This window comes from Talpa occidentalis, unplaced genomic scaffold (assembly GCF_014898055.3).
Source record: "Talpa occidentalis isolate TD23 unplaced genomic scaffold, MPIMG_talOcc4v2.1 talOcc4.15, whole genome shotgun sequence".
Lineage (NCBI taxonomy): Eukaryota > Metazoa > Chordata > Mammalia > Eulipotyphla > Talpidae > Talpa > Talpa occidentalis.
In genome coordinates this window covers 86,797,811-86,813,804 of record NW_023601543.1, presented here as the reverse complement: position 1 = coordinate 86,813,804, position 15,994 = coordinate 86,797,811, and the positions used below count along the sequence as shown (strand labels likewise).

Genomic DNA, 15,994 nt, shown 5'->3' with positions numbered 1-15,994 from the left:
AGTGTACTTCGTCAGTCTGCCTGTTCTGTTCCCTGCTCTGGCTCTGGTGAATCCTCTCACCCTCCCGCACTTACCCAGTCAGAAGTATATAAATAAATAAATCTAATAAAAATAAATATAAATGAATAAATAAATTAATAATAAATAAATAAATCTAATAAAAATTAAAAAAAAAAAAAAGCAAGCCCAGAAATAAAGCCACAGGTGTGTGGTCAACTATTCCATGACAAAGGAGCAGAGAATATTCATTGTCAGGATTTTCAAAGGAAGGGCTGGGATGGGGGGTGCACGGAGGAGGCCAAGATTAGCCCCGGACGGGGCTCCTGAGTGTCCTCAGGGTGCACCAGCTGGCTGTCTTTCTCCACACCCCAGGCCAGTGTCCCCCGCAGAGCATCTACGTGCCGCTGCATGTGAGTCACTCACAATATATAAACTACTTCACACGTGTGCAACGTTCGGGCAATAAAATGTAGAGAGGGTCGGCCAGGCACACGTATGTGGCACATTTGTTAGAGGATTTTTTTTTTAAAGGAAAATCATATCCCAGACATGTATTGTAGGAATAAGTGCCCATGATTTTATTTAACCAGATTAACTGACACGGGAACGGGATGGCGTGACAGCAGGATGGCGGGAGACTGGACAGAGGACACACGTTCACGGGAGACCAAGAAGGCTGACGTGGGTTTTCTGCAGAGATGCAGGTGGGACAGACACACTGAAGCATCCAGCGCAGGCACACGCACCACGGCAGGTTTCCTACCAGCTCCGAGCTCTTGCAAGAGACACTAAGATCACGGTGGGACCAAGGACATACTCCGAAATCCCACCGTATTTGCACCGGAGGACGTGGTAGGAAAATAAATACTCTTCGAGGGGGAAGTATGTTTTCGAGGTAGGCACATTCTCAAATAGCTCGGGTGTGGAACTCTAGGGAGACACGGCCACGCGGCGTCCTGGGCCTCCACGGAGATACCGCCAGGCCAGCGGGAGGACAGACGCTTGCTGGCAAGAGGACACGTGGTGTTCTCAGGTTACAGAGCAGCTGCAGCCTCCTCGGGCTGATCTCAGCTGCAGGGCAAGCGGAGCAGGAGTGTGACGCGGCGCGGGAGGCCAGTGTAGTTGCACATGCAATACACACGGCATATACACGCATGCACACGCAGCTTACAGTCGGGCTTCAGCCAGACCAAGAAGGAGGAGACATGAGCGTGGGTCAGGGCCTGCCCTGGCCTGGGGCAGGTGTGTCAGGCGTGTGTGTCAGGCGTGCACGCCTGTTGACATTCAAGTGCGTGTGCGTCTACCTGTGGGTCTGGCGTGAGGTCCAGCTGCGGCCCTACTGTGTGCTTCTGACAGGGCCAGAATGAGATGGTGGGAGGGACACACAGGACGTCCGCCCCGGGGCCGTCTCTGCTCTGCTTTCTCTCCGTGTCAGATCGTGGTTCACGGGGACCTCGTGGGGGAGGGCTGTGGGGTCACAGCGGGGTGGCCCCGAAAGCAGGGGGCTCGGCCGGCGACTCTCACTCGTAGGGCGGGAGGCCGAAGAGCTCGGGCCGGAAGTCCTGCAGGGAGCTCAGCACCAGCGTGGCCTTGGTCGTCAGCTCTCGGCTCAAGTGTGTGTCCGGGACCATCACCACCTGCATCCCGGCCGCCAGGGCCGCCTCCACCCCGTTGGGGGCGTCCTCGAAGACCAGGCACTGCGGGCGAGGAAGAGACGGGGATGAGATGGCCTCTGCGCGGTGGGACGACACGGACCCAAGCGTGCGTTCGGAGCTGGCGCTGGAGGCGGCACCGTCGCAGTATCTGACAGAGAGGGTGTCCGGGGAGTCCCGGCCTTGTGTGTCCAGGACAAGCGCCCCCATAGGGCCTGGCTGGTGGACACGTGTGCCAGGGCCTCCCTGCCCTGGGCTGGAACCAGAGCCCTGGGGGGGAGAGCTCTGGGGGGATGCCACAGGGGGTAGGGAGACCCTGCAGACGCCATAGTGGGCCCCAAGCCCCCGAAGAAGGTGTCAGGCCCCGGAAGAAGGCGTCAGAACCCCAAAGGCGGCACCAGAACCCCACAGGCAGCAGCAGATCTCTGAAGGTAGCCACAGACCCCCCCAAATCAGCATCGGGCCTCCAGAGGTGGCATCAGATCCCCAACGACGGTGCCAAATCCAGGAAGACAGCGGCAGAGCCCCCAGGACAGCAGCAGACCCCCAGAAGGATCATCACACCCCCAGAGGAGGCAGCGTTGGGCCCTCGGGGGCAGCAGCAGACCCCCAAGACAGCAGTAGACCCCCAGAGGAGGTTCCAGACCCTGGAAGACAGTATGAGACCGCCAAAGACGGCAGCAGGACCCCAGAAGCATCACTGCACCCCCAGAGATGGCAGCAGACCCCCAAAGCTGGCAGCAGACCCCCGGCAGCAGCGGCAGAGCCTGCAGCTGGAGAAGACCCTGGGAAGGCAGAGGACATTGGTGGGACTTGGGCCCCGGAGGCCCTCCAGGGTGCAGGGCACAGCCCAGTGCCACCAGGCCCTCCTTGGAGTCTGCAAGCCCCGGCAGGGTCCCGGGAAGGAAGGTCCAGGCTGTCCCAGCCCTGAGGTCTGGGCAGCACAGCCGGGTGCCCTGTGGCCGCAAGGCTACCAGAGGACATGCTGGTGCTGCCGTGAGGACCCCAGAAGCCGCGGGACAGGGCCCCCAGGCCCCCAAACCGCCCAACACCAACGGGTCACACAGCCCAGCTGTTCTAGGGCAGCCACAGTCAGGGACAGGGGGCGGGGGGACGAGCTCCTGCCAAGGGCCATCTGGCTCTGGTCCCACCTGCTCCCCTGCCTGACACGCCATGTGAGCACAGCAAGGCCAGAGGGCTCTGAGCCTCCCGGGGGGACGGCCTGGGTCACTGGATGCAGGGGGAGGACAATGGCGCCCAGGGCCTGGGTCTGGGAGAAGCTGCCTAGGCAGGACAAACGAGGACATCCTGGGAGCTCACCCTCACGGGCTGCAGGTCCTCCCTTGCACCCCAGCCCTTGTCCCTACAGCTCTAGCCCCTCCTGCTGGCCACCTGGGCCTGGATGCAGCCCTCCCGCTGGACACCTGGCCCCAGACACAGCCCTCCCCCTGGACACCTGGGCCTGGACGCAGCCCTCCCGCTGGACACCTGCCTCCAGACACAGCCCTCCCGCCTGCGACCCTGACCCAGCAGCAGCCGCCCTCCCGGCCAGCGGGACGCACCTTCTCCACAGGAGCAGCAGGAGAGAACCGCTGGGCGCAGACCTGGAAGATGTCTGGGTCCGGCTTCCCGTTCTTCACCTCAGGGTCATCACCCAGAACCACGTGGTCGAACAGGCGGAAGAAGTCCTTGTGCCTGCAGGTCTTTGACTCAAAGGAGCTGGTCCCAGAGCTGGTGGCCACAGCGATGGCCACCCGGTGAGCATGCAGGTGGCGGATCAGCTTCTCGGCCCCTGGGGGGAAGGGGAGAGGCTGTCAGGGCACGGAGGGGACCCCGACCCTGGCCCTACCCAAGGAAGCGATTCCATCACAGCTGCTGGGGAGAGGATGAGGACCAGCAAGGTCAGCCGAAGGCACAGGGGCAGCGGGAGAGCCTGGCCCTGCCCCTATGGGGTTGGGGAACAAACAGGCCCTTCCCGAGGCAGCACAGCAGGTGCCTGGCAGGCAAAGGGACATCCCTGCCCGCTGAAAACTGCCAGGGTGCAAACGGGGACAGGCAGGCTGACCCTGCCAGGAAGACAGGAGCTAAGCAAGGCTGCAGGATGTCAAAACCAGCAGAGACGTGGGGTGAGCAGACCGCGGCCCTGTATCGGCTTTGCAAGTGCTACACTCCTCCCACGCGATGTGGCGCCCACAGGGAGGCGAAATACACAGACAGGTTGAAAATAGAAGGCTAAAAAGTGACACACACATCGAGAAACAGCTGCTTCAGAGAGAGTCGGGGACACCTTGTTCACAGACCCATCGGGGCAAAGCGTGGCCATAAGTGAGGACAGAGAGGCCCATCCGTCAAGAAGATCCGGCATTCCAAATGCATATGCGACAGATAACTCATGCTCGAAAACCGTAAGGCAAACATTTACAGGTGAGCAGAGAAACGGGGAGTGGGCTTTACCAGTCCTCTGGCACGGAGGGGGTAAGAAGACAGAAGATAAGACAGGATAGAGTGGTGTCAGGCCGTTTACCCAACATGGCAGGAAATCACCAGTCACGTTTCTACTCGGCCCCGGGCAGCTCCGTGCTGCTGTGCATATGACCAGCTCACCGGACACAGATTTTACCGACTGCTTGGGCCAGGTCACCTCAGCCAGGAAGGAGCAGAGCACTGACCTTTCAAAAAAATTATCTCTAGTCTTATGACATCCAGTCCAGAGAGCTCCCTAGTGGACGGAAAGGCGGGTTACAGAGATTAGGACAACCTGTTGCACCAGATGCTTGAGAGTCTCCATGTCCAGCTGCCTTGTCAAGGGTCCACAATCCATCAAACAGAGACGGGGAAGGAAACACAAGCAGACGAGGGACGGGCGGAGAAGAGCAGAGAACAAAAGGAGGGAGATGCGGACGGGCAGAGGTGGACAGACAGGAGCCGCCCACGAGGTGGGGCCGCCCGCTTCACGGCTGGCTGCAGCTTTCTAGGGAGCAGAGCTGAAGACGCAGATGACTTCCTGTCCTCGAGGGCTGGGGCCTTCCCGGGCGAGCCCCATACCCACAGGTCCCCACGGGTGGGTTACCACAGGCACCCTCCTCCCCACACCCTGCACTTCCTCCCACACCCAGGGAGCGGAGGGTGGAGAAGCAGAGACGGACAGGGCGACATTTCGGAGAATTCCACGCCCTAGAGGCAAAGCACTCCTCGTGCTGGCCTTCTGAGCCACACTTGCGGGGTCACCCCAGGGCACAGGACCCCCCCCATCTCAGCGCAGCCAGGAATGAGGCTTCTGCCCCCCTCGCACCAGCCTCTCCCACTGATCTGTCTGGACAACGTTCCAGGCCAAGCCCCCGGCCCGTCCAGCTGACCACCCCGGCAGAGCTCCAGAAAGCTCAGAGCCACCCCCGTGCTTGTTTTCTGGAACTGTCTGTGTGATTTAAGTGTGTTCAGGAGGACAGCCGCGTCACGGTCCGACCTCACCACCAGGCAAGTGGCGAGGGCTGGCAAGCACCCGCGGGCCCCAGGCCCCAAGCTCTTCCGGCGAGCACATTCCTGCTGCTCCCCGCAGGCCTTGCCTGCACCGGTCAGGGCGCCGAGGGGAGGAGGCTCCAGTGAGATCTGTCCACACCAGCACGGCCAGCTAGGAAGCCGGGCAGCACACACCCCTGCATCCTCCTCGGCTGCTCCCCTGGGATTGGTCCACTCCACATGGACATCACACTCAGGGCTGGCCCCTGTGGTGGCCCACGGGCACTGCCCCGCATCATAATCAGTTTCCAGGGCGACCCACCACCCAGGCCTGCAACGCAGCAGCCCCTGGAGACCCGCCGGCCACTCTCTCTCCTGGGGAGCGGAGGCACTGGCCGCTGAACGATTGAAGCCCCCACTGTCCATGGGCAGCTGTGAGCCCACGGCTATGGGGGGCTCCACAGGGCTGACCAGCTGAGCACACAGCCCTTGCAGGAGCAACAGGCGCCACATGCTGTGGCCGCTGGCAGGTGAGGCCTAGGGGTGGAGGGGTGGGGCCACCTTGGAGTGGGGGGAGTCACTCCCCTACCGGGGCCTCGCCCAGGGGCATCAGGACTGGGGCAAGCACTGGGGGATGGGAGGGGAGAAGTGGGGGGCTCCTCTTTGAGCTCCGTGCCCGTTCGGGGAAAGTGTCAGCTCGAGCCCCAGTGTCCACTCCTGGCCTGGCAAACGCCCCGGGTTTGGGGGGGCCTTTCAGCCGCAGACCCTTGGGTGCCCAGCCTGGCAGCTTGCTCCAAGGGCCCCCCGCCAAGCTCCGGAGCCTCCCGCTGAGCTGGGGGCGCAGAGCGACTGGCCTCGGAGTCAGGCTTGGAGTCACCGGCTCTCGCACGGACTCATCTGCCCGGCGAGCGCAGCTGAAGGACCTCAGGGGCTGAGGGTTCCCCGATGTGGGCTTCTGGGCGAGCCCCGGGGCCGGCCGTGGGGCGTGGGCTGCAGGGCAGGCCGATGTCAGGGTCCAGGACCACAGTGGACGCGGGAGGCCACCTGCAGGGCCGGGCGGACAGCGAGCTCTGCCCGTAAGTCCCGGAGCGCTGGAAGTTACGCCAGGAGACGCCCGTCCCCTCCTCAGTGTGGACACACTCGCCAACTCTCCCCAGACGGATTAAGGAAAGAAGTGGGTTGAGACACAAACAGGACGGACAGGTCGGACGACCCTGGAGAACAGGGACAGGCTGGGGACCGGCCTGCTGGGGCCTCCTGTCTCCCCGCCTGGAGCCTGGAGCCAGGAATTCCAACCACGCAGTGTCCCTCCTTCTCCTGGAGGGTCTTAGGCCACTCCGCGGTCCTCTGGCCCTGCAGCCTAGAACATTCTGGACCGTCCCCCTTCCGGCAAGCAGCACAGGCCGGGATCGGAGGCCGCGCCACGCGAGGGGCCAGGGCCGGGACCAGCGGGCGCCGGGCTCACCTGGCATGAGGGCGGCCGAGGGGAAGAGCTCCTGCAGCCTGGCCTGGCTCTCCTGCACCAGCTGCTCCTTGCTCATGGGCAGCTGCAGGACGTCGATGATGACCTGGGCGGCCTCCGGGGCCTTCTTGCCCATCACCAGGGCCTTCACGTCCCAGCTGTAGGTCTTGCCGTAGCGGCCGCAGATCTCCTGGAAGACCACCGAGTACAGGCGCTCCGTGTCTGCAGAGGAGAGGGGCGGGGGTCAGCGGGGGAGCCACGGCCCCCGCAGGCCACGGCAGGGAGGTGTTGAGTTGGGGCAGCTACCTGGGTTGGGGGGGGCTGGGGCTGGCGAACCCTAGGCTGGGGGGAGCCTGGGGTGCAGGGACTCGGGGCTGGGTGGACCCTGGGATGCAGGGACTGGGCTGGGGGGAGCCTGGGGTGCAGGGACTCTGGGCTGGGGAGACCCTGGGGTGCAGGAACTCTGGGCTGGGGAGACCCTGGGGTGCAGGGACTCTGGGATGGGGTACCCTGGGGTGCAGGGACTCTGGGCTGGGGAGACCCTGGGGTGCAGGGACTCGGGGCTGGGGGGAGCCTGGGCTGCGAAGACAAAGGCAGAGCTGAGGAGGAGCCAAGCGGGGCCCTGGGCTGGGGGAGCCCTGGGTGGCCCCCCTGGGAGCTGAGCGCTGAGCACACGGCCATCCCTGTCACCGGCGGAGGGGGTGTGTGCCCTGGGTCGGGCGCTGAGGCCTCCTCCCGGCCCCGCGGCCCTGGCTCCCCGGCCCGTCCAACTGGCCGGGCGCGGCTGCCGCCTGGCTGGGCTCTCCCTCGCCCCAGGGCCAGTCGTGTCCTGGCTGCACCCTGCAGGCCTGGGAGCAGGGACGGGGCGGCGTCCAGCCCCGTCCAGCCCCGGGGAGCCTTGCTCCTTGCTCACGGGCAGCTGCTCACGCTTGCTCCGGCTCATGGGCGCCTCGAGGTCCTGGGCGCCGGGTGAAGGTGAAAAGTCGGGCCCAGACACTCAGGTCCCGAGAGGGCAGTGGCTGAGCCGCCTGCAAGCAGGCTGGACCCAGGGGCCTTGGGACGCGGCCAGCTCCAGCCCCTCCCTTCCTGGCCTCCCGCGGCCCTGAGGGCACCCCACGCGCACCCCCGTGGCCCAGAGCCATCGGCGCCCCTGGCCATGGCCCCTGTGCCTGGTCAACAGCCCGAAGGCCCCACAGCAGCTCCCCAGGGCCGTGCAGCAGGGAGACGGTCGGCCCCTGGGTGCTGACCTCCCAGCGCAACCCTCACGGCGCCGGAACCGCCCCTCCAGGACAGCCTGGGTCTGCCGCACGGCGCCGGAGCCCTTCTCGCCCTCACCCTGGGCGTCCTCGCTGTCCAGACCTGGCCTGGGGGTCACCCCAGTCCCCCCGCCTCGCAGGACAAGACCAATGTGGCCGGGCCGTCCCCGAAGCCGGCAGGGAGCTGCGGGAGACCCGTCCAGCCTGCTGCTCGTGGGTGGCCTGCGGGGGCTGACCAGCGGGCTCCGGCTACGTCTGCCTCTCCCGGCCCCGGTGAGATTGACGTCCTCTGCTCCTGCCCAGCCCCCACCCGCGGGAGCCCCGCCCGGGCCTGAGCAGCCTCCTGCCTCCTCCAGGCCAAGCACCCCGCAGGGAGCCTGCCTGTCTGGGGCACCTGTCCCTGGGGCCCTGTCCCCACACCCACGTGGCCCCAGTGGACGCTGCTGAAGCACCTCCTGAGTGTGTAATTACGGGGCCGACAGCTGGAAGGAGCATTTAAGAGCAGAGCTGGCCGCCGGACCCTCCGCCGTGGCGCTGGCCAGCTTGTCCGCGGAGACAGGGACGCCTCGGACAGAGAGGACCCCAGGTAGGTGCCCACGAGCGGGCAGCCGTGGCAGGGATGGCCCTGGGCCTGCACTGAGAGTTCAAGAGAGATGCAAGAGCCGAGCGGAGCTGGGCAGAGGGTCAGGCGCGTGGTCACGGGTTCAAGAAACGTCTGGGCGCGAGACGCTGGTCTGACGCCCGCTGCTGACCGGCGGGGCCGTCCGCTGCGTGCACAGGGGGTGGTTCTCTGCGGGCCGCGGCACAGCCACGCGCAGGGAATGCTGCTGAGTTCGGTTCCTTCCCGGTCCCAGAGTCTGGCGACCTCTGCCCTCCCGTGCCCTCCCGGGTCCTCCCGTGTGCTCGCGGCTTTTAGACCCCAGGAGGTGTGGACGCCGGGGTGTGGACGTTGTGTTTCCCCACGAGGAGGTGGCGAGAGTCTTAGGGAGAAGGATCTTTATCTCCCCCCACCACCACCCTGTTGGTTATTGTTTTTCTGTTGGCATCAGGCTCACTCAGCAAGACTCTCCTGGGGCGCGCTGGGGGGCCCGGGGTGGCCGTGGGGGTCGGTTTCCCCGTCCAGGATGGGGTTCGGGAGACGCGGCACCCACAGCCCGTGAGACCCGGGGGAGCAGCCTTGGAGTCTGCACCTGCTCCCCAGCCCAGTCAACGGGTATTTTCCTCCTCGGATGCTTGGGTAGCGCCTGGAACAGCAGCTGCACCCCAAGGCCAGGCCGGGAGAGAGCGCTGCCTTCTGCTGGGGTCGGAAAACATCCTCTCCGAGGTCTGGCAACACCGGGGCAGGCCGCGTCCCGGGTGAAGCCGGGCTGGCCCGTCGGGCTCATTATGCGAGGACCGACTCGGAACCGTCCCCGGGGGCCTTTCTACACCTCAGCGACGCTGACGGCTGCGGGATGACATGAAGACCGGGGTCATCCTGCCCCGTGGGGGCGGGAGCTGTGATGTCGCGAAAACTGTGTAACGAAAGACACGAGAATTAAAACGGCACAGGGGCAGGAGCCAGTGACCAGGACGGAGGGGGACGGAGAGAGACGTCCTCCACCGTAGTAGTTGGGGACTCCGACGCCGCCACTTCCCAGGGGAAGCAGACGGGGGTGACCCGTCGTCACCAGAAGCCCAGTCGACAAGACAGACGCCCACAACGGAGGCCCCCAGCCACAGCGAGACACACACACCCTCCTGGTCAGCCTGGAGCGGCCGTTCCTCCCCGGAGAGGTGACCGCGGGGCAGAAACTCAGCTCTGCAGATGCACCAGGGATCAGGAGCAAAGCGCCCCGCATGGACATGCAGTGAAAGGACCCCGCGTGGACATGCCGTGAACCTCGAGATGTCCCTTGGACACCTGGGTTCACGCAGACCTGGACGCTGACCCCAACACCTGAATATTCAGAGGACGCCGTGCGGGGAGTCGGAGACCACGAGATGGAGCGAAAATGAGTCGTGGGATGAGGCACAGGCAGCTCGAGGGCCAGCTGGTGGCCCCCTAACGAGAGCAGGGAGGCCCCAGCCCCCGCTCCGGACGGGGTGGCTGCTGACCGGAGGGCGTCGCTGCACCCGGCACCCGAGCGCCTGCAGCTGAGAGCTGACAGCGCCACGTGGGAGGACGGGACGGGAGGGCCGCCTCAGCCCGGCGAGGCCGCCAGCCCCGGCTCGGACCGTAATTAGGGGAAGGAGGTGTCTGGGAAGCCGGTGCCAGGATGCAATTAGGGGGACCCCAACGTTTCATTAAGAGCGGTGAGCCACGCGGGAGATCACAGGGACCCCAGCGTTTCATTAGCAGCCGCGGCCGGCACGGGATGGCGGGACTGGCCGGTGGCAGGGAAGGGCAGTGCCCTGATGGGCAGGCTGGGCAGTGCCCGGCCCCAAGACGGCGCTGGGTTGAGTGACCACCGCCCACAGGGGGCTGCACGGCCCCCGGCGAGGCTGCCCTGCAGCGGCAGCTTCCAGGGCTCGTCCCTCTCCCTCGTCTGGAAACACGAGTCCCCGGCGGCCAAGGAGCCCGCCAGGCTGGGGGGGCCGCAGCTCCATGCCCGTCCCCCTGGGGTTTGCCGGCCGGCCCTGGCAGGAGGGTGGCCCCACAGACGCACCTGCCCTCGGACTCGCCACTGGGCCCGCTTCCCGTGCAGGGACGCCCTCAACACGAGGACAGCATGCGCTCTCGGGGGACGGCCCTGCCCTGCTTTTCCCCTAAAGTCCTAGAGAGTGCCAAGCCCTGTCCCCAGACAAGCTGTCCACGGCAGAGAGCACCCGTCTGCCGGCCACGCTGGCCACTGCCCTGCCCGGGACGGCTGGCGGCCTGCCGTGCCCACAGGGCGAGTCCAGGTGCTTTTATCAGGCTGGCCGCTGCCTGAGCCGGACAGGCTGTCCATTCCCCGGGCAGGCAGGGCTGGTCAGTGCCCGGGACAGGGGGGCTGACCAGTGGCAGGGCTGGTCAGTGCCCGGCTGGTCAGGGCAGCTCTAGGTAGGCGGCCACAGCGCTCCCGGGACTCTGCTGGCCTGCCCCATGGGGGACACCGGAGAGGCAGGCGGTCGGCCCTGGCTCTGCCGGCCATGGCGACCGTCCCCTCAGTGTCTGCACCCTCACAGGTACCGGGGGACCCGCGGGCTCCGACGGGCCCTGGCCCGGCCTGACCGGCGCTGGGAGTTGCGAGGCTTCCAAAGGGCAGTGCGGTCAGCACGGGCACAGGCCGGCCCAGCCGTCCGGGCCGGGCCACCCCCAAACTTGTGCCCCGGGCTCCTGAGGGGCTGCCGGGCTCCCGGGGCATGAGGTTAAGGTGGGGAGTGACCAGCCCTGCGTGCGTCCACCTCCTGGGTCTCCGAGAAGGACAGCGCCTCGGCAGGTCCTTCTCCCGAGAACCGTCACGGAACGACATCCCTGCCATCGGCTTTAGGGCGCCAGCGACGGAAGACACCCCCTGGGTGAGGTCAGGGGGCAGGGCGGGATCAGTCTGACCCCCCTGGGCGTCCGTGACCACGCGTGGCCGGGCCAGCCGGGTGCAGCCGCCCCCACGTCGGCCCTGCCTCTCCGCGGCCCAGGGGTCGGGGGCCCCGACAGAGAGCAGGTGCGTCCCAGCCTCTCGGGGGCCGTGCCCAGGCAGGGGTCACCCGCCACGCCGAAGGCGTCCACGCAGGAAGACGCACGCCTGCGGTTCCCTTCCCGGGGTCTGAGTGTCGCCACGAGCAAACTTTAAGGGGTTCTGCGTCTGCTGAGTCGGCGCCGGCCCGCGAAGGGGCCGCCCCGGCCTCCTTGTTTACAGTGGACGGTCCAGACCCCCCGCCCAGGTGCTGGCTGCGGCCTGTCCCGTCCACCCAGGCCCTGTCCCGCCCCGTGCATGACTTGCTGCTCTCCCTGCACATGCGTGTGCACGAGCAGCTGACCTGCGTGTGCACGAGCAGGACCCGGAGTCCCTGAGCTGTTTGCTCACAACCCCCCCCCTTTCCGCCTCACTTCCTGAGAATGGGGCGCCGGAACCAGCCAGCACCCTGGGGGAGGCCCCCCCAACTCTGAGAGGCTGCCCCGGGTGCCTGAGAGCTGGGGCTCCAGGGGGATGTGCAGGGAGGGGATGCAGGAGGGACGCGGCGCGGCCCCCAGAGTACCGAGGCGGAGGCACCCCCGGGCGGGGGACAGGGCACTGCAAGCAAAGGTGCCGCCTCTCAGGAGCTCCCGCAAGACTGCGCAGCCGCAGAGAAGCTTTCGCGGTCAGGACGGGCAGCAGATGAGGGGTCTGACCGCCCCCCAAGTTGCACAAACTCCTGGTGCTGTGCGCAGCTCGGAGGACGAGGGCCGGGGGGCTGTCAGCAGAGAGGACCCCGGCTGGGGACGCCCCCCAGGCGCCCCAGTCCCAGCACCTGTCCAGGGCAGGGCTGAGTGTGGGGCCTCAGGGCTGACCCCGGCTCCTTTACAAGCTCCATAAACCTGGATTTAACGAGACGCGAGCTGGCATCGGGATTCCTCGGGCCGCCCCCAGTTTATTGGACCTTGAGTGACCTTGAGCGCCCGGGCGGGCACCGAGTCCACACACTACCCCCCAAACTACCTCCCCAGCCGCTGTGGAGGTCACTCCCCGGGAGACAGCGGCTCGGAAGGAGGGGTTTGCTGGGGGACGCGCCCCTTTGTATCTCTGGGTCCCTAAGACCCAGGCCGTGTTCTGCGTGACCCCGAAACAGAATCGCACCCCTTGAGCAGCCTCGGAGATGGCCGGATGGGCAGGGCAAGGATGGGGCAGGCGAGCTGGGCAGCGCGTTATATTTAGAAGCACATCGATCCGATCACAGCAGGCGCTCCGGGGAGGCTGTGTGACCTTGGGCAAGTGAGGCACCTCTCTGAGCCAAAGAGGAGGTCTCGTGCCTCCCCAAGGACCTTCCGGCCCCGCTGGCTCCCAGGAGCAAGCCCAAGGCACAGCGGCCGGGGTAAGACCAGGCTGACCAGGGTAAGACCAGGCCAGGGTAAGACCAGGCCTGCGGGCATCTCTGCAGCAGGGTCCGTCCCCAGTGCTGACACCAGTGGGCAGAGGAGGCCCCCCCGGGGCTGTGGAGGGGACAGTCCTGCCTGGAGGTGCAAGCTCGCAGGGGTGGCGCTGTCCGGGCAGGCCACGTCCACCTCCGCATGCACCAAGGCCGTCCGGGCCTGCTGGGCGCTGGGAGTTCAGGCAGGGCTGGGCCTGCAGCCAGCACAGCAGCGGCCGGGCTGGGTCGCGATCCTGGGGGAGCAGGGAATCTGGGGTGCTGGGCCATGTACCTGGGTATGCAGGGAGTCTGGGGAAGGGGCTGAGTGTGGGTGGGGCAGGGAGGGGGACGGAGCAGGGCAGCTGGGCAGCGCCCCGGGTGTGCTGGAATGTCTGAGGAAGGAGAGGCAGAGCATTTGGGGGGCTGGGCAGTGCACTTGGCTGTGCATGCAGTTTGGGGGGCTGGGCTGTGTACCTGAGGGTGCAGGGGGGCTGGGCCGTGCACCTGGGCTTGTACGAGGGTCTGAGAGTCTGGGGGGGGCTGGGCAGTGCACTTGGGTGTGCATGGAGTTTGGGGTTGGGCCCTGGGCCTGGGTGTGGGGGGTGGGGAGAGCGGGTTGGGCCCTATGCCCAGTGAGCCCTGGGCTGCAGGAATGTCTGAGGAAGGGGGTGCAGGGAGTCTGGGGGACTGGGCAGTGCACTTGGGAGTGCATGGAGTTTGCAGGGCTCGGCTATGTGCCTGGGTGTACAGGGGCCTGAGCCCTGTGCCTGGGAGTGCAGGGGGCTGGGCCTGTGCATCTGGGGGTGCAGAGGAGCTGAGCCTGTGTGCCTGGGGGTGCAGGGGAGCTGAGCCTGTGCATCTGGGGGTGCAGGGGGCTGAGCCACGCGCCTGGGGGTGCAGGGGAGCTAAGCCATGCGCCTGGGGGTGCAGGGGGCTGGGCCTGTGCGTCTGGGGGTACAGGGGAGCTGAGCCACGCGCCTGGGGGTGCAGGGGGCTGGTCCTGTGCGTCTGGGGGTGCAGGGGAGCTGAGCCACAAGCCTGGGGGTGCAGGGGGCTGGTCCTGTGCGTCTGGAGGTGCAGGGGAGCTGAGCCACAAGCCTGGGGGTGCAGGGGGCTAGGCCTGTGCGTCTGGGGGTGCAGGGGAGCTGAGCCACGCGCCTGGGGGTACAGGGGAGCTGAGCCACGCGCCTAGGGGTGCAGGGGAGCTGAGCCACGCTCCTGGGGGTGCAGGGGAGCTGAGCCACAAGCCTGGGGGTGCAGGGGGCTGGTCCTGTGCGTCTGGGGGTGCAGGGGAGCTGAGCCACAAGCCTGGGGGTGCAGGGGGCTAGGCCTGTGCGTCTGGGGGTGCAGGGGAGCTGAGCCACGCGCCTAGGGGTGCAGGGGAGCTGAGCCACGCACCTGGGGGTGCAGGGGAGCTGAGCCACAAGCCTGGGGGTGCGGGGGGCTGGGCCTGTGCGTCTGGGGGTGCAGGGGAGCTGAGCCACGCGCCCGCGGGTGCAGGGGGGCTGAGCGGGCGCTGGGCAGCAGGGGGTGCAGCAGGGGGTGCAGAGCGGCGAGCAGGGCGCAGGGGTCAGGCTGGGGGCGCGCCTCGGGGCGCAGCCGCCGCTGCACGCGCCCCGCCGGCAGGGGGGCCGCGGGGGGCGCAGGGGCGGGCCCGGCGCTGCGGGACGCGCCGCCTCCGGCCCCCACGTCCCCTCCGGCCTGCGGCCCAGCCCCGCGCCCCGCAGCCGGGACGCGCGCGCGGCGGCGGCGCGCGGGGAAACTGAGGCCGGCGGGGCCCGCGCGGGCGCCGGGCCGCCGCCTCCAGGCCGCCCTCCGGGCTGCGCCGGGCCCGCGCGTACGCACCCAGGAGCAGGCCGTCCACGTCAAAGAGCAGGTGGGTGACGGGCCGCGGCGCGGGCTCGGGCGCCGCCATCCTGCGATCGTCGCGGCCGCGTGGGGGCGGGGAGCCGGCGCGCCCCGGGCGGGCCGGCCGCGCGCCCGCGCGCCCGCGCCGCGCGCGCCCGCGCCCCGCTCCCGGCCGAGCCGCTCTGCGCATGCGCGCCGCGGCCGCCTCGCCCCCGCGGGCCCGCCCGGGCCCCTCTGCGCACGCGCGCCCGGGCCGCCTCCCCCATGCCGCGCGTGTACGGCCGGTCTGTTCTGCGCACGCGCGCGCGGGAGCGCCGCTCGGGCCGCTCTGCGCATGCGCGGCCCCGGCAGCCCCTTCCTCGAAACGCGCGCCCCGGGCGTCGTCCCTGGGACCCTCCGGAGCAAGCGAGGCGGCGTCGCGCACGCGCACGCGCTCGGGGCCGCGCACGCGCGCCCGGGACGTCGACCCCCGCAGAGCCGCGGGCGGCGCGGGCGGGCGCGACAAGGGCCCAGAGTCGGGGCGCCCCGGGGCTGCAGAGGGGCGCAGGCTGGCGCCACGGGGGTTCGCCAGGGGCGGGCGCGGCCGGGGGCTCTGGCCAGGCGGGCTGGCGCCCCGGGCGCCCGCCCGCGCGCCCCAAAGGGCTTTCCCCCCCCCCCCCGGTTTTGCCCGCCCGCGCCCCTCGGGCGTCCCCCGCCTGCAGCCGCGCGCATGCGCAGTCGCGGGCCCTGCAACCCCCGCGGGTCCTGCAGCCTCCTGGCCTGGGGCGTCGCCCCAAACCCGGCCTGGGGGAGCCCCGAAGCCGGGCACGGGCCCAGGCGCCCAGCAGGATGAGCAGAGCTCGAGGCTCCTCGGGGGGAGCTGCCGTGGCTGCTGCCCGGCTCGCCCAGCTGGGGTTGCGCCTGTGCTGACCTCCCTGCTCGGGCCCAGCTTCGTGCTGCGACCCCGGAGCCCCCCTGCTCCGCCCCCCGAGCCCCTGACCCTGTTCCTGGCGGGTTGCACGGCACCGGCAGCCTGGAAGTGCCCCTGGCAGGGCAGAACCCACAGAGCCCGTGGCTGCACAGGAGGGCGTGTGTCCAGCAGCGCACGAGCTGGGGTCCAGCTGCTGGGGCCACGACACCCCCAGACCCTGTGCCTCGGTCTCCCCGGGCGCGGGTGACAGCAGCAGCCCAGGCTCCCGCAGGCGGGCAGTGTGGCCAGTGCACGCGGGGCTTCCCAGGCCCGTGTCCCCAGGCGAGGGCCAGCAGCAGCGGCGGGTGAGGACCCGGCCTCAGGGAGGGTCCCTGCGGCGGGAGGGGACCGGATGTGGCAGCTG

The 15,994-nt window shown here is 68.0% G+C and overlaps 2 protein-coding genes across 9 annotated transcripts in view; one reads left to right on the top strand and one right to left on the bottom strand.

Moving 5' to 3' along the window:
• Positions 1–533: 533 nt before the first annotated feature.
• Positions 534–14,758, bottom strand: PUDP (pseudouridine 5'-phosphatase). Of its 2 annotated transcripts, XM_037512745.2 has the most exons (4): positions 14,679–14,758; positions 6,574–6,792; positions 3,215–3,444; positions 534–1,697 (listed from the first exon to the last, which is right to left on the bottom strand). In XM_037512745.2, exons 1-4 carry the CDS (start codon positions 14,746–14,748, stop codon positions 1,521–1,523), a joined length of 696 nt encoding a protein of 231 aa, XP_037368642.1. In that variant the 5' UTR covers positions 14,749–14,758; the 3' UTR covers positions 534–1,520. The 2 variants fall into 2 exon arrangements, with proteins under 2 accessions (XP_037368642.1, XP_054551845.1); XM_054695870.1 differs by lacking the exons at positions 6,574–6,792; positions 14,679–14,758 and adding an exon at positions 5,216–5,668.
• STS (steroid sulfatase) overlaps positions 5,434–15,994 on the top strand; it is a 375,016-nt gene continuing 364,455 nt past the window's right edge. For 2 of the 7 annotated variants that reach the window (XM_054695865.1, XM_054695864.1), the window contains exon 1: positions 5,434–5,638. The gene's annotated coding sequence lies outside the window, so the exon portion shown is untranslated. Of the gene's footprint in view, positions 5,639–12,448; positions 12,818–13,030; positions 13,130–14,660; positions 14,710–15,994 lie in introns of those variants that run through there. The other 5 variants (XM_054695866.1, XM_037512739.2, XM_037512738.2 and 2 more) reach the window with 4 other exon arrangements.